Source organism: Zonotrichia albicollis, chromosome 7 (assembly GCF_047830755.1).
Source record: "Zonotrichia albicollis isolate bZonAlb1 chromosome 7, bZonAlb1.hap1, whole genome shotgun sequence".
Classification (NCBI taxonomy): domain Eukaryota; kingdom Metazoa; phylum Chordata; class Aves; order Passeriformes; family Passerellidae; genus Zonotrichia; species Zonotrichia albicollis.
This window is the reverse complement of record NC_133825.1, coordinates 9,026,610-9,049,645: the sequence shown is the minus strand read 5'-3', so window position 1 is coordinate 9,049,645 and position 23,036 is coordinate 9,026,610. Positions and strand designations below refer to the sequence as shown.

Here is a 23,036-nt window from a genome sequence, read left to right as displayed (position 1 = left end):
AGCATTTTACATAGGAGAACTATAGTACGGTGATTTATGTTTAACTTCGATAAAGTGAGTTAAAAGAATTCCAAGAATTCTCCCCCTCATAGTAATTCAAGCCTTGGCTCTAGTGAATTTGAGATAAAGGGGGGGGGGAAGAGTGCGTGTGTCTGTGTCTGTGGGCATATCAGAGTTTCAGCTGTGACTAGCACAGCCTTTTTACAAAGCAGCAAACAAGTGTAAGTAGACACAGTGCTTAATTAGATTGTGCAAGAAGAGAACTAGAAAAGACTGATCTTTTGTAAAACAGAGTTTATATAGAAGGGATGAATGAGATGAATTAGTTAATGAGACTTATGAGATTTATGAGACTTCGGTTGGTACTGCAGTAAGTCTTTACTGGAAACAATCCGCTGAAAGGATTTAAAGTTCTCTGTAACAAACAGAATAGCCTGCCTTTGTGAGCAATTTCGGGGAGCCTTTGGTACATCAAGAGGCTGGCACGCTGTGTGAGGTGACAGTGGCTGTGCCCTGGGCACAGGGACAGCTCTGGCTGCCCTGTCTCCCCAGGGAACATGGGAATGGCCTGTGGGCAAAAGCTGGATGTGCAAGTATTATTGCAGTGCGGTGTTTATGAGAAACACTGATATTGCTGTTTTGCTGTTCCAATAGGTGTCAGGGTACACGCCCCGAGTGTAAATTAGAGGTTTCTGGTCAAGCGGATTCAGAACCTAAGGTCTTAGAGCTTGTGTGTGAGAATCACATCTGATACCTGCCACCTGGAGCTGTGTGTATAGGAGGAAAACTGAGAAACTACTGTGAAGGTCTGTAAAAAGGTTTGAATGGAAGCGAGATAGGGCAAGGAGAAATAAATAATGAGAACTGACCAGAGCAAACAGGTTCCTAAATTAGCCCCTTTTGGGAGGGGCTCACTGGGAGGAGGTTGCCAGTAAGAGCAGCTCAGAAAATAAAAAGATTTATAGTGCTTCATTGCTGTTAGTACTGTTTTATAATAGGAAGATAAATGGAATAGTTTTTGTATGCTGAAATGTCTTTTGTTTTAAGAAATCACCCAGAATGACAAAGAGACTGTGAGATCAGACCGCTCTCTGGTCTTGGCCCTTGAAAAGGAAAACAAGGCAAAGAGAAAGCAAATCAAACATGTTGTTCAGCATGCAGCCATAAGATAGCAACGTATGAAATCAGGCAAGGATTATCATGCTGAAATGCAAAGCAATCACAGTTCGCAAAATGAGTACATATGATTTGTTAAAGGCTTCCTCCCAAGGTAAGGGAGGAGGGGAAAAGGTGACCTTCCCAAAAGGGAAGAATTTTTGTCGGCACAAGGGTTATGTGTTCAGTTTTAAATAAAGCTTTAGTACCTGTGGAGAATGTTTATGTTGTAGTGTGGGGAATGAACAACTGGCCAGTCTGAGAAGGCATACTTTTGCAAACCTTTAAAGTAACATGTGTACTATGTGTACCTAAAAGCTTTTGTACAATTCGTTCAATTTGCTAAACATTCTCAAGTGAGAAAGGTTACTCTGGAGGCAAATAATATAAAGATGTTAGGCTTAATATCAACAGACACTGAAATTAAGAAAGACATTAGTAAGGAGATATTAGAATAAGTAAATAAGTGTTTTCAAGGGTATGGGCCTCTGCTGCACCAGGGAGAGTGAAAGATGCTCCCCCATGGGATGCTCCCCCATCAAGCTTAATGAAAGAACACAACCAGTGAGAACTGAGTAGTACCCTCAAAAGGAAGGTAAGGAAGGAATCAGTCCAATAACTGATAGTACTGGATTAAGGGCTGTCAATAGGATAACACAGAATTTGTACCCTGTGGTAGCAAATCCATAGACCTTACTAACTTGTTTAACACCTGAGCTAACCTGGTTCACTGTTTTAGGCCTAAGAGATGCCTTCTTTTGCCTCCCTATCTACAAAGCCAGCCAGAAAATTTTTGCATTCAAACACAAGCTCACATAGTCCATGTGCCTGAAGGCTTCAAAATTCTCCACTCCAATTGGAGAACAGCTTGCAAAGACCCAGAGTCCCAGGAAGCTCCACAAGAGGAAAGGAGGCTGTTGCAGTACATGGACGATCTTCTAGTGGCCAGTCAGATGAGGGAAGCGAGAGAAGCCTGGACGGTAAGCCTTTTAATTTCCTAGGACTCCAAGGATGCAGAGTCTCAAAGAAAAAGGCACAGGTAGTGAAACAGAAGGTAATCTACCTGGAGTAAGAAGTGAGTGCTGAGCAGCAGACTTTAAGGCAGGGAAGCCCTATGCCAAACCCTGAACCCCAGACAACGAAAGAACTCCAAACTCCTTAGGCATGGCAGGGTAGTGCCAGCTGTGGGTTCATAATTATGGACTGTTCGCCAGACCCCTCTATGCTCTTATTGCCAATGGGAACTGAGATCTCCAGTGGACAAGAGACGCCACACGGGCCTTTTACCAGCTAGAGAGTCCCCCTCATGTCGGCTCCAGCTTTGAAACTTCCAGATGTAAGTAAAGCATTCTTTCTATTTTTCCACGCAAGGAATTGCCCTGGGAATATTGGCTCAGGACTTGGGCCCATACCGGAGGGCAGTTGCTTACTTCTCTAAGCAACTAGATGCAACAGCTGAAGGATGGCCAGGTTGCCTCAGAGCTGTAGCAGCAGTTGTGCTGAACATTCAAGAGGCACACAAGTTTACCGTGGGACAAAAATGACTGTACTAGTGTCCCACACAGTGTCCACAGTACTGGAAGTAAAGGGTGGCCACTGGCTTTCACCAGAGAGGTTTCTGAAATACCAGGCCATCATGGTAGAGCAAGATGATGGAGAGATAGTGGTGACTAATATTGTCAACCCAGCTTCTTTTCTCAGTGGAATCAAGGAGAAGCAGTACACCATGATTGCCTAGAGACCATTGAAGCTACCTACCCCAGCCGCCCAGACCTAAAGGACACTCCTCCGGACGATGCAGAGACCTGGTTCACTGACAAGAAAGCGACATTGCAAAGTTCACAGTGACTACCTGCAGAGAGGTAATAGAGTGTGGACCCTTACCAACAGGTACCTCTGCACAGGATGCTGAGATAAATGCATGGACCCATGCCTTAGAAACAGCAAAAGGCATTCAGAGTTGTGCATGCACATGGAGCCATCTGGAAGGAGAGGGGACTGCTGACCTCACAGGGAAAGAAGAGACAATCCAGCTGCTGGAAGCAGTTCAGCTACCTGAAAAAGCATATTAAGGCACACCAGAGAGTGAGCTTAAAATTGGAGGAAAGAAATGAGCTGGCGGATGGAGAGGCAAAGAAAGCAGCAAAGGGTGAGGTACAGATTTTCCTCGAAGGTAAGCCATAATACAATAATACTAATCAAAAGAGACGTACAGCTGCAAGGGGTGGGCTACCATTGAAAGAGAGCTAGTAATCCCTTCCCATTTTCGTGGTTACTAGTGAAGGAAGGGCACTAGAAAACACACTGGGGCCTAACTACTTAAAGCCTTTTATAGAGTGTGGCTCCTTTCTAGAAATGACCAAGGCTGCTAGTGATACAGAGTGCATTGAAATGAAGTGTTGACTTTGAAGTAGTAATTCCCACAGGCTTTCTAGAACACACATCTGATTGAAACAATCGTTGTATCGTTGTCAGGAATTTATATACCACTATCACTCAGGTAAGCCAATAATGTGGTCCTTGCCTCCAGACTAACCTCAAAATACCCGCCCCGGGCCAAAACTCGATCAGACTGGGAGAGGCCATGGGCCTGTACAGCAGCGGCAAATCAACTTTTCAGAACTCCCAAGGAAAGGGGGGGTATCAGTATTTACTGGTATTAATAGATACATTTTCAGGGTGGCCAGAAACATTCCCCACCAGAGCTGTCAAAGCTCAAGAGGTGACCAGATCATTTTTACAAGAAATAATACCACGCTTCAGAGTTCCAGCCACAATATCCTCAGATAAAGAATCACCTTTTATTTCCAAAATAGTGCAACAGATTAGAAGCCATCTGGGCATAGATTAGGAACTTCACACCCCATACCGCCCCCAATCAAGTGGCCAGGGGGAGAGAATGAATCATTTGATTAAGCAGCAAATCATAAGACTGGGGCAAGAAGCTCTTCCACTAGCACTATTGCAAATTCAAACTAAACTGAATCCTTTTGGAATGCCTTATAGAAGACCATATAGAATACAAGGGTAATGTCCAGAATGTCCACTTACATGGTGGCATTAAGCAAACGGCTCAGAGAAATTGAGAAACATGTGGCTGGAACTCGGAGCAGAGAGTTAGATAGCCTGGGGTTGATGTATATGTTAAGTCTCTTACAGAGAAGACTTCGGAACCACAGTGGGAGAGACCACTGCAAGTACCTCTCACCACCTTCACTGCAATCAAAATCAAGGAGCAGAATGCCTGGATCCATCACTCTCGGGTGAAGAAGGCCCAGAAGCCCCTTCAGGAGTGACACTAGGAGACAATGAACTGAGACTAAAACTTATTCGGGCAAAATGAGTATATTGCGGTCGGAAGTAGCTCATACTTTAGTGTACAGAATTGTTTTGTATGGAATTATAACTGAAGTTTTAGAACTAGAGAGTACCTCTACCCAAAACAATGCTGAATGGCCTTGGTCCCTGGCATTTAATCAGTATACTGGATGGGAAAACCTTCTGAGATAAAAGATTTAAACATATCTACTGTAGTAATCCACGAGAATCAGGTATGTGAGGAGTAAGGATAGTAAGAACGGGAACTGTGAACACTTCAAGGAATCTGAGGAGAAGAAATCAAAGTAAAGTGCTTAGTCATCAATAGGATGGCTTATGAGAGACCAGATGTAATTAGTGTCTGAACCTCCCCTGGTGTATATGAACACCAGGAAGTCTGTGATAACCTAAGTGAATCAGACTGTTGGTGTAATTTCACCCTGATACAGCCTGTAGAAGTGACCTGCCTTTGAGCTAGAGTTACTGTCAGACTTTCATTTGAATTCAAAGTGGACACTGCACTTTTTACCACAGCAGGGCCTTATACACCCCATACTAGTTCAGACTCTACCCAAACTCCAAACTTGAACCTAACGTAGTAAAGAATGTGACTGAACAACAGCTATTATTCAATCCAGAATGGTCTCTCAAACGTGTGGATAATGCAAATTAAAATCTCGAAAATCCAACCAGCCTGCTCCTCCTTCCTAAAAACTTCCTTTGAGGGCTGGAAACATGGTCACAAAAACAGGCATATCTCAGGAGCAGAACAAGAAAGGAAGGAGCCAGCTCTCCTGGTGCCTAGAACCAGGAACACCAAGAAATCAGTTTCCTTAAGTCATTTTCCAAGCTGGTTGACTGAACCCCCAGGCAATGGCTGGTAAAGGGTGCTGAACTGCAGGTGGTAAATTAACCCAAGCAAGGAAGGTGATTTTCTTTATTTATAGCTGTCCCTTTTCCTACTGAGATTTGGATCAGTGATTGTCCCAGTCTGAGGCAGTTGGATTCTGCTTAAAAGAAGTAGAGAGAGAGACCCTCTCAGAGCTCAGCAGCAGGCTGTAGGATTTTGAGCATCACTTTTGTGCTGAGTGTTTCAAGTAGCAGAAACCTGATCCCAGTTTGTTCTGAGGCACTGCAATGAATTTAGGCTTTTCTCTCAAGATTTCCCCTCCATTATCTTCTGCCCTGAACACAGTCCACAGCTTGATCTTAGCTAGGGGCAAGGTGGGTGAGGTTTTGTAGACCAGGAGAGACATTCCTGCTTGCCACACATCTGAGAAATCAGGTGCTTTGGAGGGAGAGGGAGAGGTTAGATTCCCTGAGGTCTCTACATTTCAGAACAAACATCTGCCTCAAGTATGACCTAAACCTCTGTCAGATACACTTGTGAAGTGTGTCTGAATTTGCAGTGTGAGCCCAGCACATCCCTCTGGCAGGGAGGGATGATCATGGACAGAAAGCAGTTCCTGTTCCCCATAACAAACATCTAACTGGCATATTAGGGACAAGATCAGGAGTTTTAAATTGAATTGATTCAGAAATACTGATGAATAAACTGGCTGCTGCAGCAGGTAGCCTAACAAAATTGAAGCAGCCTTTATAGTAATCTCTATTGGCATTAGGAACTAGCCAGTGACAGATTTCAAAAGTACTGCCAAAGTAAAGAAGTATGAAGAGGCCGAGGACCAAGACCACAAATTGATAGTAGAAGCACTTAGTATAGTTCAAGATAATGTGTCTTTAGCTTTCAGTTGTATACAGGCACAGTTATGGATACAAGCAACAGCAGCTCTGATCATATAGGAAAGGGGTGAAGGTAATTTTCCAGCTGAAATTCGGAAAATTGAGTGGGATAATGCAATTGATTTTGAAAGGAAGTTTCAATCCTGGTGGACTATGGTGAATTTCACCTATGATCCTGTTTCTAATGTGGCTGTGGCCACTGCCTTTGTGCTTACCATACGTAATGCAACTGTTTATGTTATCCATCCCATCATTGCCCTAAGATTAAACCATGAAGAAACAATACTCTATCCTTCAGAACATAGAATGTGGGCACGAAAAGATGAATGAAAAGTGGCAGACAGTAAACTTAGAATCCTGCATTACTAGAGAACAAATGGGATTCATTTGTGAAAGCAATACTGCTAATGCCCAGGATGTGTTTGGACACTGAACAGGGTATTTGCCACTTTTAAATTCATCCGGTCACTGACCAGAAAACTGTGCTCGTATATACTGGAAAAGGGCGTATGTTTGAGAACTGCTTATGCTGCTGTACAAATTGATAGCAATGATGTTATTCTGTCTAGTGGAAACCATTCTAATCTCTGTATTTGTAATTTTGTTAAGATTATTGGGTGTGATTTTTGGTATTTGGTACCAGTAACATCCCACCAGCTGATTACAGCCAATTACACAGTGTATCACAGACTACCACCTACCCCTATTGGGGCGAACCTTACATTGGTAAAGCAATTAATTAAGCACCAAGACCTATTAGAAGTCTTGAAAGAAATCCGAGAAAGTGGAAAGAAAACCTTAATTACTGTCCAACATGATACAAAGGAGATAACCAGAGTTCTACAAAGAATAAAATTAAATATGGATCATCACTGGTGAGATGTGATCTTTGGGTGGTCACCAACTGCAAATGGAATCTTTAATGTTGTGCCACCCTATTCTAGTTTTACTAATATTAGTTGGGATAAGCTTAGGATTATCTATTACATTGTTAATTTGGAACTGGAGAATACTACAACGAATGGCTGTACTAACCTCTTTATCAAACGTACATAGTGAAGCATTAAAAGACACTTATTGTCATGAGAGTTTTCATTAAGTAAAAGAATTTACTTATTTCCTAGGAAAGGGGGGAATGAGACAGAGTAGGGATCCATCCTGAATTAGGTGAAGTGTCTGACAACGGTGAAAAGTCAAACAGCCAAAGATGAAGGAAAATTTGCATGCCGAGACAACAAAGAGACAGAGAAAGAAAAACAGAAAAGACCACGAGGTCAATTTGCCCCGACCTAGAAATTCCTTTGATAAAGAAGAACTGGTGCTAAGTGTCATGCAAGATGAATATGTATGAACTTATTGTGAAACTGTATGCATATGCATTTGGAAGGGGGATAAAAGGAGGTCTGAAATCTTCAGGGGTACGCATGCCCTTTTGGGGAGGCTTGCGTCCGGCGCGCGTCGTAATAAAAGCATACCGAGCTTTACAACTTTTACAAAGTTGTGAGGTTTCTTCTTTTCTCCGCAAAACAGTGGGGCTAATGGACCCTTGTGACTCTGATGGGACTGATGAAACCAAGAAGCAATTGTGACATTGCCAGACCTCATGGAATCAAGGGGACCATTGTGACAGTGTTAGGACCCATGAAGTCAATGGAACATGGAACAGGTCTGCCTGGTTTGGACTCCTGGGGGCTGTCTGACAGGTCCCACTGAATTTGACATGTCAAGGGCCCTTCTCATCTGACCATGAAACACTGGGGCTCTGAGCTTTTATTCCTATGGGAAAGAAGTGTCTTTCTTGTCTAGGCACCCATGGCCAAAACTGGGATTCTGCATCTAAATTTTTCTATATCCAAGGGTTACTCACAGACAAAATCTGCCCGTACTAGTCAAGTCTGGGTAGCCTTGGCCTCTGGTGACTGCCTCTCATCTGCTCCTGCGCCACTAGGGCTTGGTTGTTTCCTTCCTATGGAGACCATTGTGACACAGTGGAAGATTTGAAACCAGTGGGCCATGGTAACACTGCAGGCCTTTGTGGAACCTGTTATACTTTAGGAACTTGTGGAACCAAGGGGAACTTTGTGACCCTGCAGAGTACCATGGATCAAAGGGGCCACTGTGACACTGTGGGGCCTCGTGGAACCAAGGACAAATTGTGGCCCTGTTGGGCAGCATGGTCCCAAAGGGCAAGTGTGAAGAAGCAGGGCTTTGTGGAACCCTGAGGCCATTGTTGCATTTCAGGGCCTCGTGGAGCCAAAGGGCCATTGTGATCGTGAGGGGCACCATGGATCCATGGAGATCATTGTGACTCTGGAGGCCCTCATGGAAGGAAGGGGCCATTGTGACACTATGGGAACTTAAGGAACCAAAAGACTCATTGTTGCACTACTTGCTTCCAAGTAGTGGAACCTAGGGGCCATTGGACACAGCGAGGCTTCATGGAACCAATAGACCGTTATGTCACTGTCGGGCCTTGTGGAACCATGGAGACCAATAAGATCCTAAAGGATTTGTGTTGTCAAGGGGCCATGACACCTGAAGGCCTCATGGAAGCAAGAGAACCATTGTGGCACTGCAAGACCTCATGGAAGCAAGGAGCCATTGTGACACTGCAGGGCCCTGTGGAACCAAAGGAACATGAAATAGGTGTAGCTGCCATGGCCTCCCAGCGGTCACCTGACAAGTCTGGCTGACCATGGAATGTGGAAGGCCACTTCCATCTGCCCCTGAAACACTGGGGCTCTGGGGTCTTCTTTTCATGGAAAAGAAATATCCATTTTTTCCAGGAATCCATGGCCAAAATTAGGATTCCACCTCCAAATTTTTATGTAATAAAAGATTGCTCGCAGACAAAAGTTGCCAGGACAGACAAGTCTGGCTGATCTTTAACTCCTAAATGGTAGCACTCACCTATTTTCCAAACACTGGAAAGGGATCTGTGCATTTGTGTTCATGAAAAAACTCCATCTCTCTTCTCCAGGCACAAATGTTTTAAATTAGGACACTGCATTCATAATTTCAAATGTCCAAGAGTTGCTCCATCCAAACCTTCCAGGACAGACAGGTCAGGCTTGCCTTGCCTCTGGTGGTTGCTGTTCATCAACTCCTGAAGCATGGGGGCTCCGTGGCTTCCTTCCTATGGAGACCAATGTGACATTTGGAAGCCTTGTGAAATGAAGGGGCCATTGTGACACTGCAGAGCACCATGGATCCAAGGCACCATTGTGACACTGTGGAGCCTTGTGGAACCAAGGACACCACTGTGGCTCTGTTGGGCTGCATGGTCCCAAGGGGCCAGTGCAAAGTAGCAGTGCAGTAGTTAGCCTGGCTGTAACTCAGAGTCAGCCAGATTTTACCCCAAAAGATTTGGGCAGAAGTTTTGAGCCCTGGGAAAAATTTGTTTAACTTAGGGTGAGCTTGAGAGTTCCCCCATAAGCCTTTAGTGTTGCTGTGCTATCTTGTCCAAGTTCTACTCCCCTATTGGCTACATGTTTCCCCTACAGGGTTATTGTTCTAGAGTATTCTACCCCCAAGTGTCTATTTTGTTGCTTCCCCTTTGTCTCCGGTCTTGAGATCCTGCCCCTCATACTGTGCTCGACTTCTCCATGTTTATTGTTTTTCACCCTGTTGTTAAAGTTCCTCTTAAACGACTCCATCGATCCTGCTCCTTTTCATTTTTGCCACCCTCGCCCTGAAGTCAGGGAACCAGAGAGGTTTTTTTGCAGCCCACTTCAAATGTGACTTTTGGTGCCCGAACAGGGACCATGACATTCAGGGATCCCTGTGTCAGTCACGTCAGATGAGGTTAGCTGATAAGATAGGCCAGCACTCCCTGAGATTTTGGATTGTGCCGGGCCTGGTGGATTCATCCTTGCTTCAAGGGACCTTGGCCAGGATCGGCAGGAAAATGATGGCTTCATCTGCATAGGATTGCAGGGGGGTTTGGGGAAATGCAAGACATTTATTGCTCATTTTGCCACTGTATTTTTACAATATTCATCCAAGTCCCATAATTGATTTGGGGTGTTCCGGTGGCTCTTCCCCATAAGGCAGAGAAAGAGAAAAATGGGCAGCCAGATGTTCAAAGTAGAAAGGAGCATATATGGATGCTTTAATTCTCACTGATCATGACATAATATTTTCAAAGAATGAATTAAAATCAATCATGAGGTTGATCATTAAAAATTTTCCAGATGCCTCTGCTGATGAAATCCATACCACTTAATTTTGGGACTCAGTGGGAGTTAAATAGTATAACCTTTTGATCAAAAGGGGCCCCGTTGCACCCCACATGCTCCCCATCTTCCATACCACCCTTGAGACCCTTCACCAGCAAGCACTGTGTTTAAAACTCAATCCATTGGTCACTCCTAACTCAGGACCTGCCCTCAAACCTGCCTTTCTCAGACATTCAACAATGGTCCAAGATGGCAATGGCCGCGCGACCTTGGAGCATCATGCCCTGGAGACTCAAGATGGAAGGAGCCTGAATGTGGCTCAGGAGCCCAACCATCCTCCCTCCATCTTGACTCCTCCACTTCCTGCTACCAGAATCTTCTCTTCAGCCCTGAATGAAGCTCCAGAATCCACCCTCACAACAGCAGGTCATGCCCCCACTGTCAACCATTCCACCTTCACCCCGGGCCATGCCTCCAGAACACCACCCTGGAAGTCCACCATCCTAAATCAAGGCCCTTCCTCCCCAACACCTGACAAAATGGCTGTGCCCTTTGCCTCACCCTCCGGCAACAATATAGCCCCCATGGTCAAAGATACTAAGTCCAACTGTCATATTATTTCTAATCCTAATGTTTCTGCTCCAAGTTATTCTTCCTCCTCAGAAGACAGTTTGGATTCCCCAGAGCCACCTCGCCCCTCAACCCCAGAAGATCCCTAGGAAAGGATCTGGAAAGAAGCAGTTAAGGAAGGAGATTGGCAAATAGTCTCGAAAATCTTTGTGGCCCCTGTATGTTATGAAAGAAGGGGGCAGAATCCCAGGTATCAGCCATTGGTTTACAAGGAAATCAAGGATCTATGTAGGGCAGTAAAAGACCGAAGGAAGGACTTACTTGTTTTAATGGCATAATGAGGGCCATGTTTACAGCACATGTCTTAACTTCATATGATTTAAAATGTATTATGACCATGTTGGTGTCACCTACAGAACACACCCTGTGGGAAGGGGGATGGAAGTGTTTACTAAATCAATTAATAGCAGACTATGCTATTGATGAGGCAAGGGTGGAATTGACAATCAACCATTTAACTGCAGAAAGACAACACAGCCTACCAGATGATCAAGCAGCAGGCATCCCAAGAGAAGTATTGGATGATACCAAAGAGATGGCTTTGCAATCTTTAATCCAGGTATCAGATGGTAGCACCCCCAATTTGGACTACCTGGCGTGGCCGCAGCTAAAGCTTTAGGACAATTCGACCATCTTGGGTGCCTGTTAAGTATGCAAACCAATGCTACCTCACTCACATTGAGTGGCCTGCTCTCAGACATAGAGACCATCAGACAGGCCACCTTGCAGAACAGTGTTAGATTTTTTAATCTGGGCACATGGGCATGGCAGTTTAGACTCTGAGGGCATGTGTTGCATGAACCTTTCCAGCCACAGCCAGTCAATTCACAAGAGCATTCAGGTACTGAAGGAATAAAGCTTCAAGAAGCTTCACATGGAAAAAAAGACTGGTTCAAAAAACACTTCCAATCCTAGGAATTAGAGGGTTGAATGATGTCTAGGTAAAATGGGGTCTTAGTTGTTGTTGTATTTTTAATTGTCCCATGTTTGTTTGGATGCTCTTAGAAAGTCTTACAAATTCTTTCAGTTCCATCGTTGTTGTAAAACAGAAAGGGGGAAGCTACTCAACACAGGATTGTCATGGACTCCTTAGAGGACAGAGGTGGAGGCCAGGATGGCACAAAAACCTCTCAGAGACTCAGTCTGGGAAGGAAAATTCTTTAAAGTACCTAAAAGTATTCTTAAATCCATAAAGTACCTTAAAAACCTTGAGTATCTCAAGGCATTAATGAGCCCCACTGAGTGTCAGTACAAAGCTCTCAAGGGACTCGTTAAAGCAAATAATTGGGGCCATGATTGCACAAACCTCTCACAGAGTCTGTACCAAAAGGGAAATACCAAGTACCTTAAAATAACTGAAGTACCTTGAAGCATTAATGAGCCCCACTGAGTGTTGTTACTGATAAAGCCTCTCCAGGGGCTCATTACAGCAGATAATTGGAGGCCATGATTGAACAAACCTCTCAGAGACTCCAAGGCAAAAGCAAAACCCAAAGTCCTTTGAAAAACCTGCAGTCTCTGGGAGCATGAAGGAGCCCCCAGGGCCATTCCTGAGCAAGGCTCCCCAGGGACTCCTTCCAGCAGATCCTTGAGGCCACTGGGATGTGGGCTAGGGGGGGATGCTGAGGGCAGGACAAGGGGCTGACAGTGCCCAGCCTGGCTGGGGCTATGCCAGGAGGCCCCAGTGGCTCAGGACAAGGTGTCTCCTCACAGCCCTTGGTGGCACAGACCCTGCTGTGCCCCAGGACACCAAGACTTGGCTTCTCTTTGTCCCCACCTGTCATCACTGCCTCCAGTTCTCTGCTCTGCCTGGGGCCTGGGGACACTTTCTCAGCTGCGTCCCTCAGTGGGACCCATTAAAACTTCAAGAAAGTTTGGAGTTGGATTCTGACTTGGAGTTCTTGAGAGGTTTCTTCAGCTCCCTCTCAGGGACTGATGTTCAGGCCCTGAGCACAAAGCCCCAGAGGCTCATTAAAGTCCTTGTGCTGTGTCTGTGCTGCTGAGCTGGGCTGGGCTCCTGGCACAGAGGCAGCTCCTGGTAACCAAGAAGAGCTTCAAAAGCACATTTCTCTTGATGAGCAGCTTTTCTCCACCTCAGCAGGGCTGGGGCACTGCCTGCAGCCACCTCGGGCACAGCACAGAGGTGCAGAGATCTTCAATCAGTCAGGGCTGGGAAGGGGCTGAGAAGTGCCTGGGGCAGAATCACTGCCAGCCCTTGGCACAGGAACCTCTGGCTGCAGGACAATGCAGCTGCAGCTCCAGGAGCCATCTCCTAAAGCTGGAACATCCCAGTGCCTACAGACTCTGTGAGTACATTCTCTGATTTTCTCTTGTGCAGAGCAGCCAGGGGTGCCCAGGGCTGTCGTGCAGAGCAGGGTCCTACAGCCCAGGGCGCTGTGCTGGGGTAGGGACTCTGCTGCCTGCCAGGGACAGCTCTCAGCCAGCCCTGGCAGCTGCTCCCAGCACTGGGGGACAAGATCTGGGGGGGAGGAGACAGCTGGTAAGGCTTGGAAATGTTCTCCTTTTGTGGTGAGGATTCTGCATTGTTCAGGACTGCTCCCAGCATGGCATTTAGCTGCAGAACATTTCCAAGTAGATTATACAGGGAGCACAGGAAGGCAGGGACTGCATGAAAGGGGTAATACTCCTTTTTTATTTGACTGCTCTGGGCTGCCTGGATGGGAAATTGCACATAGATATCCATCTCTCAGTTCAGGCTGAGGAAAATAATTTTCTCTCAGATCTGAATGCAACAATCAGTGACATAAATCAGCACAGGAATCACGTCTCTTAGAGAGAGCATCAGTGTCACTTTTCCAGCCTCCTCAGGGTTGCTCTGACGTTGCCATCAGAGCCTGCAGAGCCAGAGCTGCCCCTGGGCAGTGCCAGAGCTGGGAGGGGTCTGCAGGGCAGAGCTGTGCCCCCAGGGCTGGGCTGGGCTCTGGCAGCACTGGCAGGGCCCAGCCCTGGGCACTGGGAAGCAGCTGCTGGCAGGGACAGCTCCAGGCAGCAGAGCCCTGGGCAGGCAGAGACAGGTACGTGCCCCCAGGCTGTGCTGGGATATTTAAAGTCCTCTCCAAACCCAACTATTCCATGATTTCTGTTTTTCCAGATCTGCGTTCCAAGGAAGTGCAAATGTCCAACAGCAGCTCCATCAGGCACTTCCTCCTGCTGGCATTGGCAGACACGCGGCAGCTGCAGCTCCTGCACTTCTGCCTCTTGCTGGGCATCTCCCTGGCTGCCCTCCTGGGCAACGGCCTCATCATCAGCGCCGTAGCCTGCGGCCACCACCTGCACACGCCCATGTTCTTCTTCCTGCTCAACCTGGCCCTCACTGACCTGGGCTCCATCTGCACCACTGTCCCCAAAGCCATGCACAATTCCCTCTGGGACATCAGCACCATCTCCTACACTGGATGTGCTGCACAGCTCTTTTTCTTTATGTTCTTCATCTCAGCAGAGTTTTCCCTCCTGACTGTCATGTGCTACGACCGCTATGTGTCCATCTGCAAACCCCTGCACTACGGGACCCTCCTGGGCAGCAGAGCTTGTGCCCACATGGCAGCAGCTGCCTGGGCCAGTGGCTTTCTCAATGCTCTGCTGCACACAGCCAATACATTTTCCCTGTCCCTGTGCCAGGGCAATGTCCTGGGCCAGTTCTTCTGTGAAATCCCACAGATCCTCAAGCTCTCCTGCTCACACTCCAACTTCCTCAGGGAACTTGGGCTCATTGCTGTCAGTGCCTGTTTAGGTTTTGGTTGTTTTGTGTTCATTGTTTTCTCCTATGTGCAGATCTTCAGGGCTGTGCTGAGGATCCCGTCTGAGCAGGGACGGCACAAAGCCTTTTCCACCTGCCTCCCTCACTTGTCCGTTGTCTCTCTGTTTGTCAGTACTGGCATATTTACCTACTTGAAGCCCCCCTCCATCTCCTCCCCATCCCTGGATCTGGCCCTATCAATTCTGTACTCAGTGGTGCCACCAGCCCTGAACCCCCTCATCTACAGCCTGAGGAACCCGGAGCTCAAGGCTGCAGTGTGGAGACTGATGACTGGATGGTATCAGAAACATTAAACTGCTGGAAAATTTCTGCAAATGACTTTTAATAAAACTCATCCTTGATACTTCTTGTTGGTTTGGTTGTGGAGTATTTTATCCCTTATTTTGGTTTTTCATATTATCTACAGAGAAATGTCATTGTTTGTACAATTTCTCATTTTGTTTCTCTCCACATTCCCTGTGGCCACAAAGTGTGTCAACAAGGGGCTGTGCTCTCAGTGACTTCAAGGAAATGAAGGATCTCCCAGCAGAGTTTTCTGCAGAGATGCCCTTTTGTTCCCTTCTCAGGAGCTGCAGCAGCAATGTCTGTGTGCAGAGCTGCGGGCAGATCAGTGCTGGCCCAGCAGCTGTGCCCAGCAGCAGCAGAACTTGGTGTTGCCAGTGATGCTGCCGTGGCCCTGCCCCGCTGCCCTGGTGGCCCTGGTGTTGCTGCAGGGCCTGAGTGCTCTCGGGGCCGGGCACAGCCCTGGGGGTGGCAGTGCCGGGGCTGCAGCAGGGACAGGCCATGGGCACTGCTGGGGCAGCGCTGACGCCTCAGCCCAGGCCCTGGGGGCTCCAGGCTCCTTGCCCAGGCTCTCTCAAGAACACGCCCAGGCCAATGCTCAGCACAGAAAAGCCCCGTGAGCAGCCCCAGGCTGGCTGTGGGCAGGCTGGGGGCAAACAGCATGGCTGGGGCTCTGCAAGGGCCCTGGGGCAGACGGGAAGGAGCAGCAGAGCAGGGGCTGATCCATCCCCAGTGCGCTGCACAGCCCAGGGCAGCATCCCAGAGCGTCCTCATGGAGCTGTCAACAACATCCCCCCTCTGCAGCCCTGGCCTCTCCCCCAGCTCACACAGGTTCCCCATCCTTGCAGGCACAGACACGGCAGCACTGGCTCAGCAGCCCCTGTTTGCATTGCACACAGCAGGGGGAGCACCCCCATGCTGTTGTGTGGGGACATGAACCTGAGGGAGCACAAATGCCATCAGCCCCTGGGGCAAGCAAGGGCTGGGGGACAGCAGGGAAACCACTCAGCTTTGTCGTGGCCTCTGCAGTCAGCCAGAAAGTTTGTTCCCATCAGCTGGGAGGTTTCTGTCCCACTGCTGACGCTGTTGCTCAGAGCCAGGGCTGCCTGGCAGCCACCCCAAACTGCCCTCAGCATTTCCTTTGTGCCACCTTTGCTTTCCTTACTCTTTCCCTGATATAAATTTCTTGCTCTCGCGCACCCCTGTTCATTCCCCTGCAAACAACCCATCCCTGTTTGCCCTTTCCTCTCTGGCCCCACTCCCCATTGCAGATCTTATTTGGCACCATGGGAACGTCCCAAGGGGAGCCAGATCATCCTACAAGTGCTGCAGAAATTGTCTGCAGGCTCCTGCAGTGCCTGGTGCTGCTCCCTTGCCAGAGGCACCCCAGGCCAGGGGGGCACATCTGGGCTGCTGTGTCTGGCTCTGGGGCTCCCTGTTCTGGGCAGTTAGGAGGAGCTGCAGAGGCTCTGCAGGACTGACAGGATGGGCTTTGGGGCTGCCAGGAGAAGCTGAGGGACCTGGGCTGCTGGAGCTTCTGAAGGGGAGGCCCAGGGCTCCTCCTGCAACTGCTCCAAGGGTGCTTTCAGAGAATCCCAGAATCAGCAAGGTTGGAAAAACCTTCGAGATCATCAAGTCCAACCTGTGTCCTGACACTGCCTTGACTCCCTTGAGCCTCCTCTTCTCCAGGATAAACAACCCCAGCTACCTTAGCCACTCCTCACAGGACTTGTGTTCTAGACCCCTCACCAGCCTTGTTGCCCATCTCTGGACACGCTCCAGCCCTTCCATGTCCTTCCTAAATTGGGGGCCAAGAACTGGATACAGCACTCGAGGTGCTGAGCACAGGGGAAGAATCACTGCTCTGCTCCTGCTGGCCACACCATTCCTGATCCATAGGAGTGCCAGGGGTTGGATGAGGGAAATGGTGGGGAGGGGGTGGGTACAGAGTGTGATTGATTGTCAGCCATGAAGTGTCTTGATCTTCATACCTACTCAGGCTGTAGTAGAAGGTTCTTTGGGTCAATATCAATTGGACATTGCTGTTATCAATCCTTATACAAAAATAGAAAGCAGGAAAAAACAGTTCACTTTGCATTGTTTCCAATACAATATATTAACTTTGAATTAACTTCTAAAGTCTGTCTAACTGACCACAGAAGATTTGAAAACTTAATTTTTTTCTCAAGGGCTTGTCTTGTTCAGGTGTTTTGAACAAATGTTTTGTGATTTTCTCACTAAATTCCTGAAATAAAGAGCTCAAGACAGAAGAGGCCTCTGGAAGAGTAAAATTCATCAGCAACCTCCAAGTGGCTGAGGATCCATTTCCATCAGAGCAGCAATGAAGAGAAATGGGCACAGCTTTGTGGCTGCCCCTGCTTTGGCATGGGCCCTGGGCCTGGAGCGGGAGCAGCTCTTGAGGGCTCTTGTGCTGCCCTGGTCAGATGGGATGGCAGCAGGGGCTGCAGAGATCTCAGCACCTCAGCCCAAGGGGAGCCAGGGAGCCTCCTTTGGCCTTGGCCAAGCACCTTCCCCCATGACTGGGGCTGAGTCCTGTGGCAGCTGCAGCTGCTGCTGTGCCCTTGCCAGGGGCTGAGGCCATGGGGCAGTGCCCAGAGCAGCCTGGCCTGAGCAGAGCTGTGGGGCCAGAGCTGGCTGGGCTGGGCTGGGGAGAGGCCCTTGGTGCTGCCCAGAGCTCAGGGCAGCTGGCAGAGCTTGCAGGGAGCTGGGCTGGGCTCAGAGAGCCTGGCCCAGAACCCATCAGTGTCCATCTCAGCCTGGCTGAGCGTGCAGGGGCAGGACTCAGGCCAGGCCTTGTGGGGCAGGGCCAGCGCCTGTGCAAGGCATTGCAAACAGGCAAGTGGCCCAGAGAGGAGGCTGCTCTGGGCCCACCCAACTGATTGGTTTCATGCTGTGAGCTGCAGGAAGTTGCCCAATCATTCTGAAGTTAAAATAAATATATCATTAATCATAATTTTAATTATGTTTATATCTATGACAGAATTATCGTATGTCTTTGTCTAAAACTGTTCCTGTACAGAAATCCCTGGGGGATGGTGGACATGTCAGATGCTGCTGGGACATCACAGTGAGCTGAAGGAAGAGCTGTGATGGTTATTAAACTGTTCAAATGTTCAACTTGTGTTTGTTGGCAAGAAACCTTTCTGTGCCTCTGAGTGTCACCAGGCCCTGAGCCCAAAGGACACAAACCTGATGAGTTGTGGTTCCCACTGCAGTGGCTGCACTTGGACCTTGGCTCTGCACAGGAGAGCTCTTCACTCCCTTTCTCCCTTTTCCTCCCACTGGGCATGGAGGGAGCTCCTGACTTCAGCCTGTGATTCACGTATGCCAAGAGCAAATCTGGGCAGAATCAGGGCAGGGAGAGTTCAGGGGACCTTGAGATCTGTGCTGGGCACAGAAGGTGTTTGCCATTTCTGTGGGACTGTCTTCTGTAGAAAGTGGATTTAATACCCAGCAGAGGAATGACTTTTGCATTTGATGGAGCTGTGCCTTCCTTTGGCTTTGTTGGCTGACAAGAAATGAACATTCCTCTGTGTCTTGGGCAGCTCCTTCTCCCAGGAAAGCAGGTGGGAGTTGGAGCCAAGGAGCTGAAAGCTTCAGGTGCAGCCTGGTCTGGAGGGAGCTCAGATCTGCACAAGGCTGCTCTGAGTGCCAGGCCTTGGATGGGGGAAATGGTGGGGTGAGTGTAGGGACAGAGTCTGACTGATTGTCAGCCATGAAGGGTCTTGGTTTTCATATCTATTCCAACTGCATGAGGAGGTACTTGGATTCAGTGACAATAGGAGACTGCATATATCAATTTATGAACAGGAAAACAAAACTAAACAAGATCTAAAAAATCTATTCCCGCTATCTTTTTAAATATCATGTATTCACTTTGAATACACTGCTGAGATTTACTTAACCACAAAACATTTGGAAATTAAATCAAATTATTCCCAGAGGCTTGGCTTGTTCAGGTGTTCACAATGTTAATGAGCCCTGGCACACTGAATTCCTGAACTGAAGAGCTGAAGGCTAAACAAGCCTCTGCAGCAGGAAAATTCAGCAGCAGCCTTCAAGTTGCTGAGGATGTCAGCAGCCCCCACTGAGGCCATCCCTGCCCAGAGACCGTGGGGGAATGGGCAGACAAGGAGAGCGTCCCTGGGGCTGGGGCAGCACAACTCAGAGGCAGCAGCGGCTCCACCTGGGCAATGGAGTGTGGAATGTGGCTGGGCAAACCCTGCGTGGGCTGGGCCAAGCAGGACACACAAGCCCTGACCCCCATTCCGCAAACAAGTCTCTCAAGGAGACATTTAAAAGGAATTTGAGTTGTTTGTGTCCTCTGAGCTGGACTCCCTGGAGAAATACTAACAAGAGATTCTCAGGAGCTCAAAACAGCAAACTAGACTTTACTGGGAAATTTAGAAAATCAGAGAAGCTTTCGCAAAAGGTTTAATAGGATATTCAATCAAGAAACAAAAAACACTTCTCAAAGAATGAATTTGGCCCATTCAATCTCACAAACTCTAAGCCTTTTCAATTTTAGGTTAATCAAAATTTGCAAGAAGAGGGAATTAGAAACAGAGAAAGACAAAAAGGATACAGAGAAGCACACACACAGAGCTACCAACTCCTGGATTCCAGCACTGCTCACATAGAAATTCCAAGAGGAGGTAGGGTCAAGATGTGTGCTTGCCTTGTGGTCAGCCTTCAATACCCCTTGGTCTCCCTGGGCCCTTCCCCCAGGTGGGCCTTGGGCTCATTTGGTCCCTCAGGATCTGGGCTGGGGCTGCAGAGGTGGCTGTGGAGCATTGCCTATTGGAATATGAATCTCAATATTACTAGTTAGATTGTGCCTGGGCCAGTGTGACCCTCGCTGCTGAGCCAAAGACGGCTTCTGTGGTGCTTTACCCCAGAGACACCTTTAGCTTGCTGGTGATTGCAGCCGGGCACTAAACAAGTCCAGGCTTGTTAGGAACTCCATTACCTCAGGAAGAAGACTTCAGGCAAAGGTGAGGAGTAAAAAGGAGGGATTCTGCCGGAGGGTTATATGCAGTGGTTTATTCCATGGTTACAGACATCTGAATCTTGGGGAGACCTCCAACAGAATAGCGAGCACATGGCTGGACTCACCTTTTAAGCTCAGGGGGTGGGGAGGGCAGGGGACAGGTGAGCCACCAACCAGGTGGGGGGGGCGGGGTCTCAAGGGGCGAGGGACACCTAGACAGGCCAATGACCTCTGGGCCTGTGGGGCATCCTTTGAATTTGACCAACCATACGACGTCTTTGCTGGAATGTTAAGCCTGATTGACAGGACTCACTCAGCAAGAGGGCAAGGGGGAAGGTAGAGGGGTGTAAGCACATCTGGGAAGGGACCCGGGACCCGGAAGTCTAAAACAGGACATTACAACACACTACAACAATTGCCTGTGCTGTGCCAGGGACTGGCAGCCACTGCTGGGCTGGGATAGAGGCTCTGGGAGGGATTGGGGTTCCAGGGTAGGGCAGGGCCAGGGTTCCAGGGCAGGGCAAGGCTGGACCTGCCCCTTCCTCCGCCACACACATGAAATGTTTTGAGCCAGCAATCTCCTCCAGTCTGTCACAACATTCACAGGGAATGTTGGGTGTGGAACTCAAATTTGGCCATGGGCACCTGGATGAGAAGGACAGCTCTTTTCCATAGCACAGAGCCCCAGTGTTTGGAAGGCAGGTGAGAGCCTCACTAGGCCAAGGCCAGCCGGACTTGTCAGGAATGGCAGATTTTTTCTGGGAGCTGTCTTTGGATTTAGGGAATTTTGAGGTGGAACCTAATCTCGGCCATGGGTGCCTGGAGCAACTGGCAGTGACTGAGTCTACACTGGGGGAAACTGGGATTGACTGGGACCATGCTGGGGGAGACTGGGATCAGAGTGGACTCATACTGGGATCATACTTGGAGTGACTAGGTCTATGCTGAGGGCCACTGAGAGCAACTGGGGTCAGACTGGGAGCAGCTAGGACCATGCTGGGAGTAACTGGGATCAGACTGGCTTCAGCCTAGGACCATACTGGGAGTGACCATACTGGGATCATACTGGGAGGAAATGGCACCACTCTGATGTTGACTGTGGTCATTCTGGAATGATACTGGAAGTGAATAGGAGAGGGCTGAGGGCAACTGGGACCATGCTGGGGTAACTGGGATATACAGGAAGTGATTGGAATCATGCTGGAGGTGACTGGGAGTGGTTATCAGCAACCGGAATCATGCTGGAAGCTACTGGGAGTGACTGGGAGTGAATGGAAACACACTGGGGGCAACTGGGATATACTGGGAGAGACCAGAAGTGACTGGGATCACAGAGGAACCATAAAGTAAGTTAGTGGAAGAATACTGGGAATATCTGGAAGTGACTGGAATCATACTGGGAGTGACTGGAATCATACTGGGTAACTTAGAATGACTGGGACCATACCGGGGGGAAATGGCACCATACTGAAAGTGACTGGGTTCATACTGGAATCATACTGGGAGGGACTGGAAACATACTGGGAGTGCCTGGAACTATAGTAGGGGTGAATGGGAACACCTGGGACCATGCTGGGATCATACTGGGAGTGACTGGGATGATACTGGGATCATACTGAGTGTAACTGGAAGTGACTGGGAGCATCCTGGGGGTGACTGGGAGCCACAGGGCCCATGATGGGAGTGACCTGGGGAGAACTGGGGCAACTGGTCCAGCTGGGGCTCAGGGTTGTTCTCCCCCAGGGCTGCCCTGGGTCCTGCTGCCACCTCCGACCCCACAGAGCCGAGGGAAGGGGGACAGCTGAGGGACAGGTGACAGGGACAGGGCACAGCCGAGGGAGGGGGAGGGGCCTCAGTGCTGGGTAAAGGGGTAAAAGGGCATCTCAGTTCTCAGGAATGGGGGTGCAGGGGGGTCTCAGGGTCACAGATATGGGGGGCAGGGATGTGGAGAGGTAGAAGGGAGTCCCAGGCGGTCCTTGAGCCCAGGAAAGGGGAGTCAAGGGTTTCCCAAAAAGAAGGTACCAGGGTGGGGACACCTGGGATGTTTGGAAAGGGGGAGTTCAGGGGGTGTCTGGTTTTGCACAAAGGTGGGTCTGGGGGCTGGGAAAGGCAGGAATGAGGTCCAAGGCATTCCAGGGTGTCCCAGAGTCAAGCCCACAGCAAGTCTGGAGGCTGGGAGCCATGGGATGGCCGGGAAAAGGGGAGCAGAGGGTCCTGATGTCCGAAATGGGGGATTCAGGGGGTCCCTGTGCAGGATAAGGGGAGCAGGGGGGTCCCGGTGCTGGCAGTGGCATTTCAGGGTCCCGGTGCTGGGGGTCCCACTCCCCCCTGACTCCCCAGGAGCACCCCCAGCCCCAGCGCTGGAGCCATCGCGCTGCTCCTCCTCACTCCCAGGATGATCCGAGGATGATCCCAGTCTCTCCCAGAAGGGCCCCAGTCACTCACACTTGCCTCCAGTTGCCCCCGGTGTGGTCCCAGTTCCCCCCAGCACATTCCCAGTGTGGTCCCAGTCACCACCTGCATGATCTCAGGCACTCCCAGTATATCCCAGTTGCCCTGAACATTCTTGTAGTCATTGCCAAGGCACTCCCAGTTACCTCAGAGTGGTTCAGGTGCCCCCAGTTTTATGCCAGTCACTGCCAGGACATCCCAGTTGTCACCAGCATGCATCCTGCCATTCCCAGTTGCTCCCAGTTCCTCCCAGTGTGTGTTCAGGGAGCTCCCAGAATGGGCCTGGTAGCTCCCAGTAACCCCAGTCAGGGTCCATTGACACCCACTATAATCCCAGTAGAATCCCAGTCACTCCCAGTATGATGCCAGTGGCCCCCAGTGTGATCCCAGTTGTTCCCTGTCAATGCCAGCAGGACCCCAGTAGCCTCCAGTGTGATCCTCATGACTCCCAGTCTCTCCCAGTATATCCCAGTCACCCTCAGCATGCTCC

The 23,036-nt window shown here is 49.1% G+C and overlaps 2 protein-coding genes across 2 annotated transcripts in view; one reads left to right on the top strand and one right to left on the bottom strand.

Moving 5' to 3' along the window:
- LOC141729585 (uncharacterized) overlaps positions 1–23,036 on the bottom strand; it is a 413,938-nt gene that overhangs the window by 323,161 nt on the left and 67,741 nt on the right.
- On the top strand, positions 13,198–15,095 carry LOC141729600 (olfactory receptor 14A16-like). The gene is made up of 2 exons (XM_074544304.1): positions 13,198–13,330; positions 14,137–15,095. Exon 2 carries the CDS (start codon positions 14,160–14,162, stop codon positions 15,093–15,095), a length of 936 nt encoding a protein of 311 aa, XP_074400405.1. The 5' UTR covers positions 13,198–13,330; positions 14,137–14,159.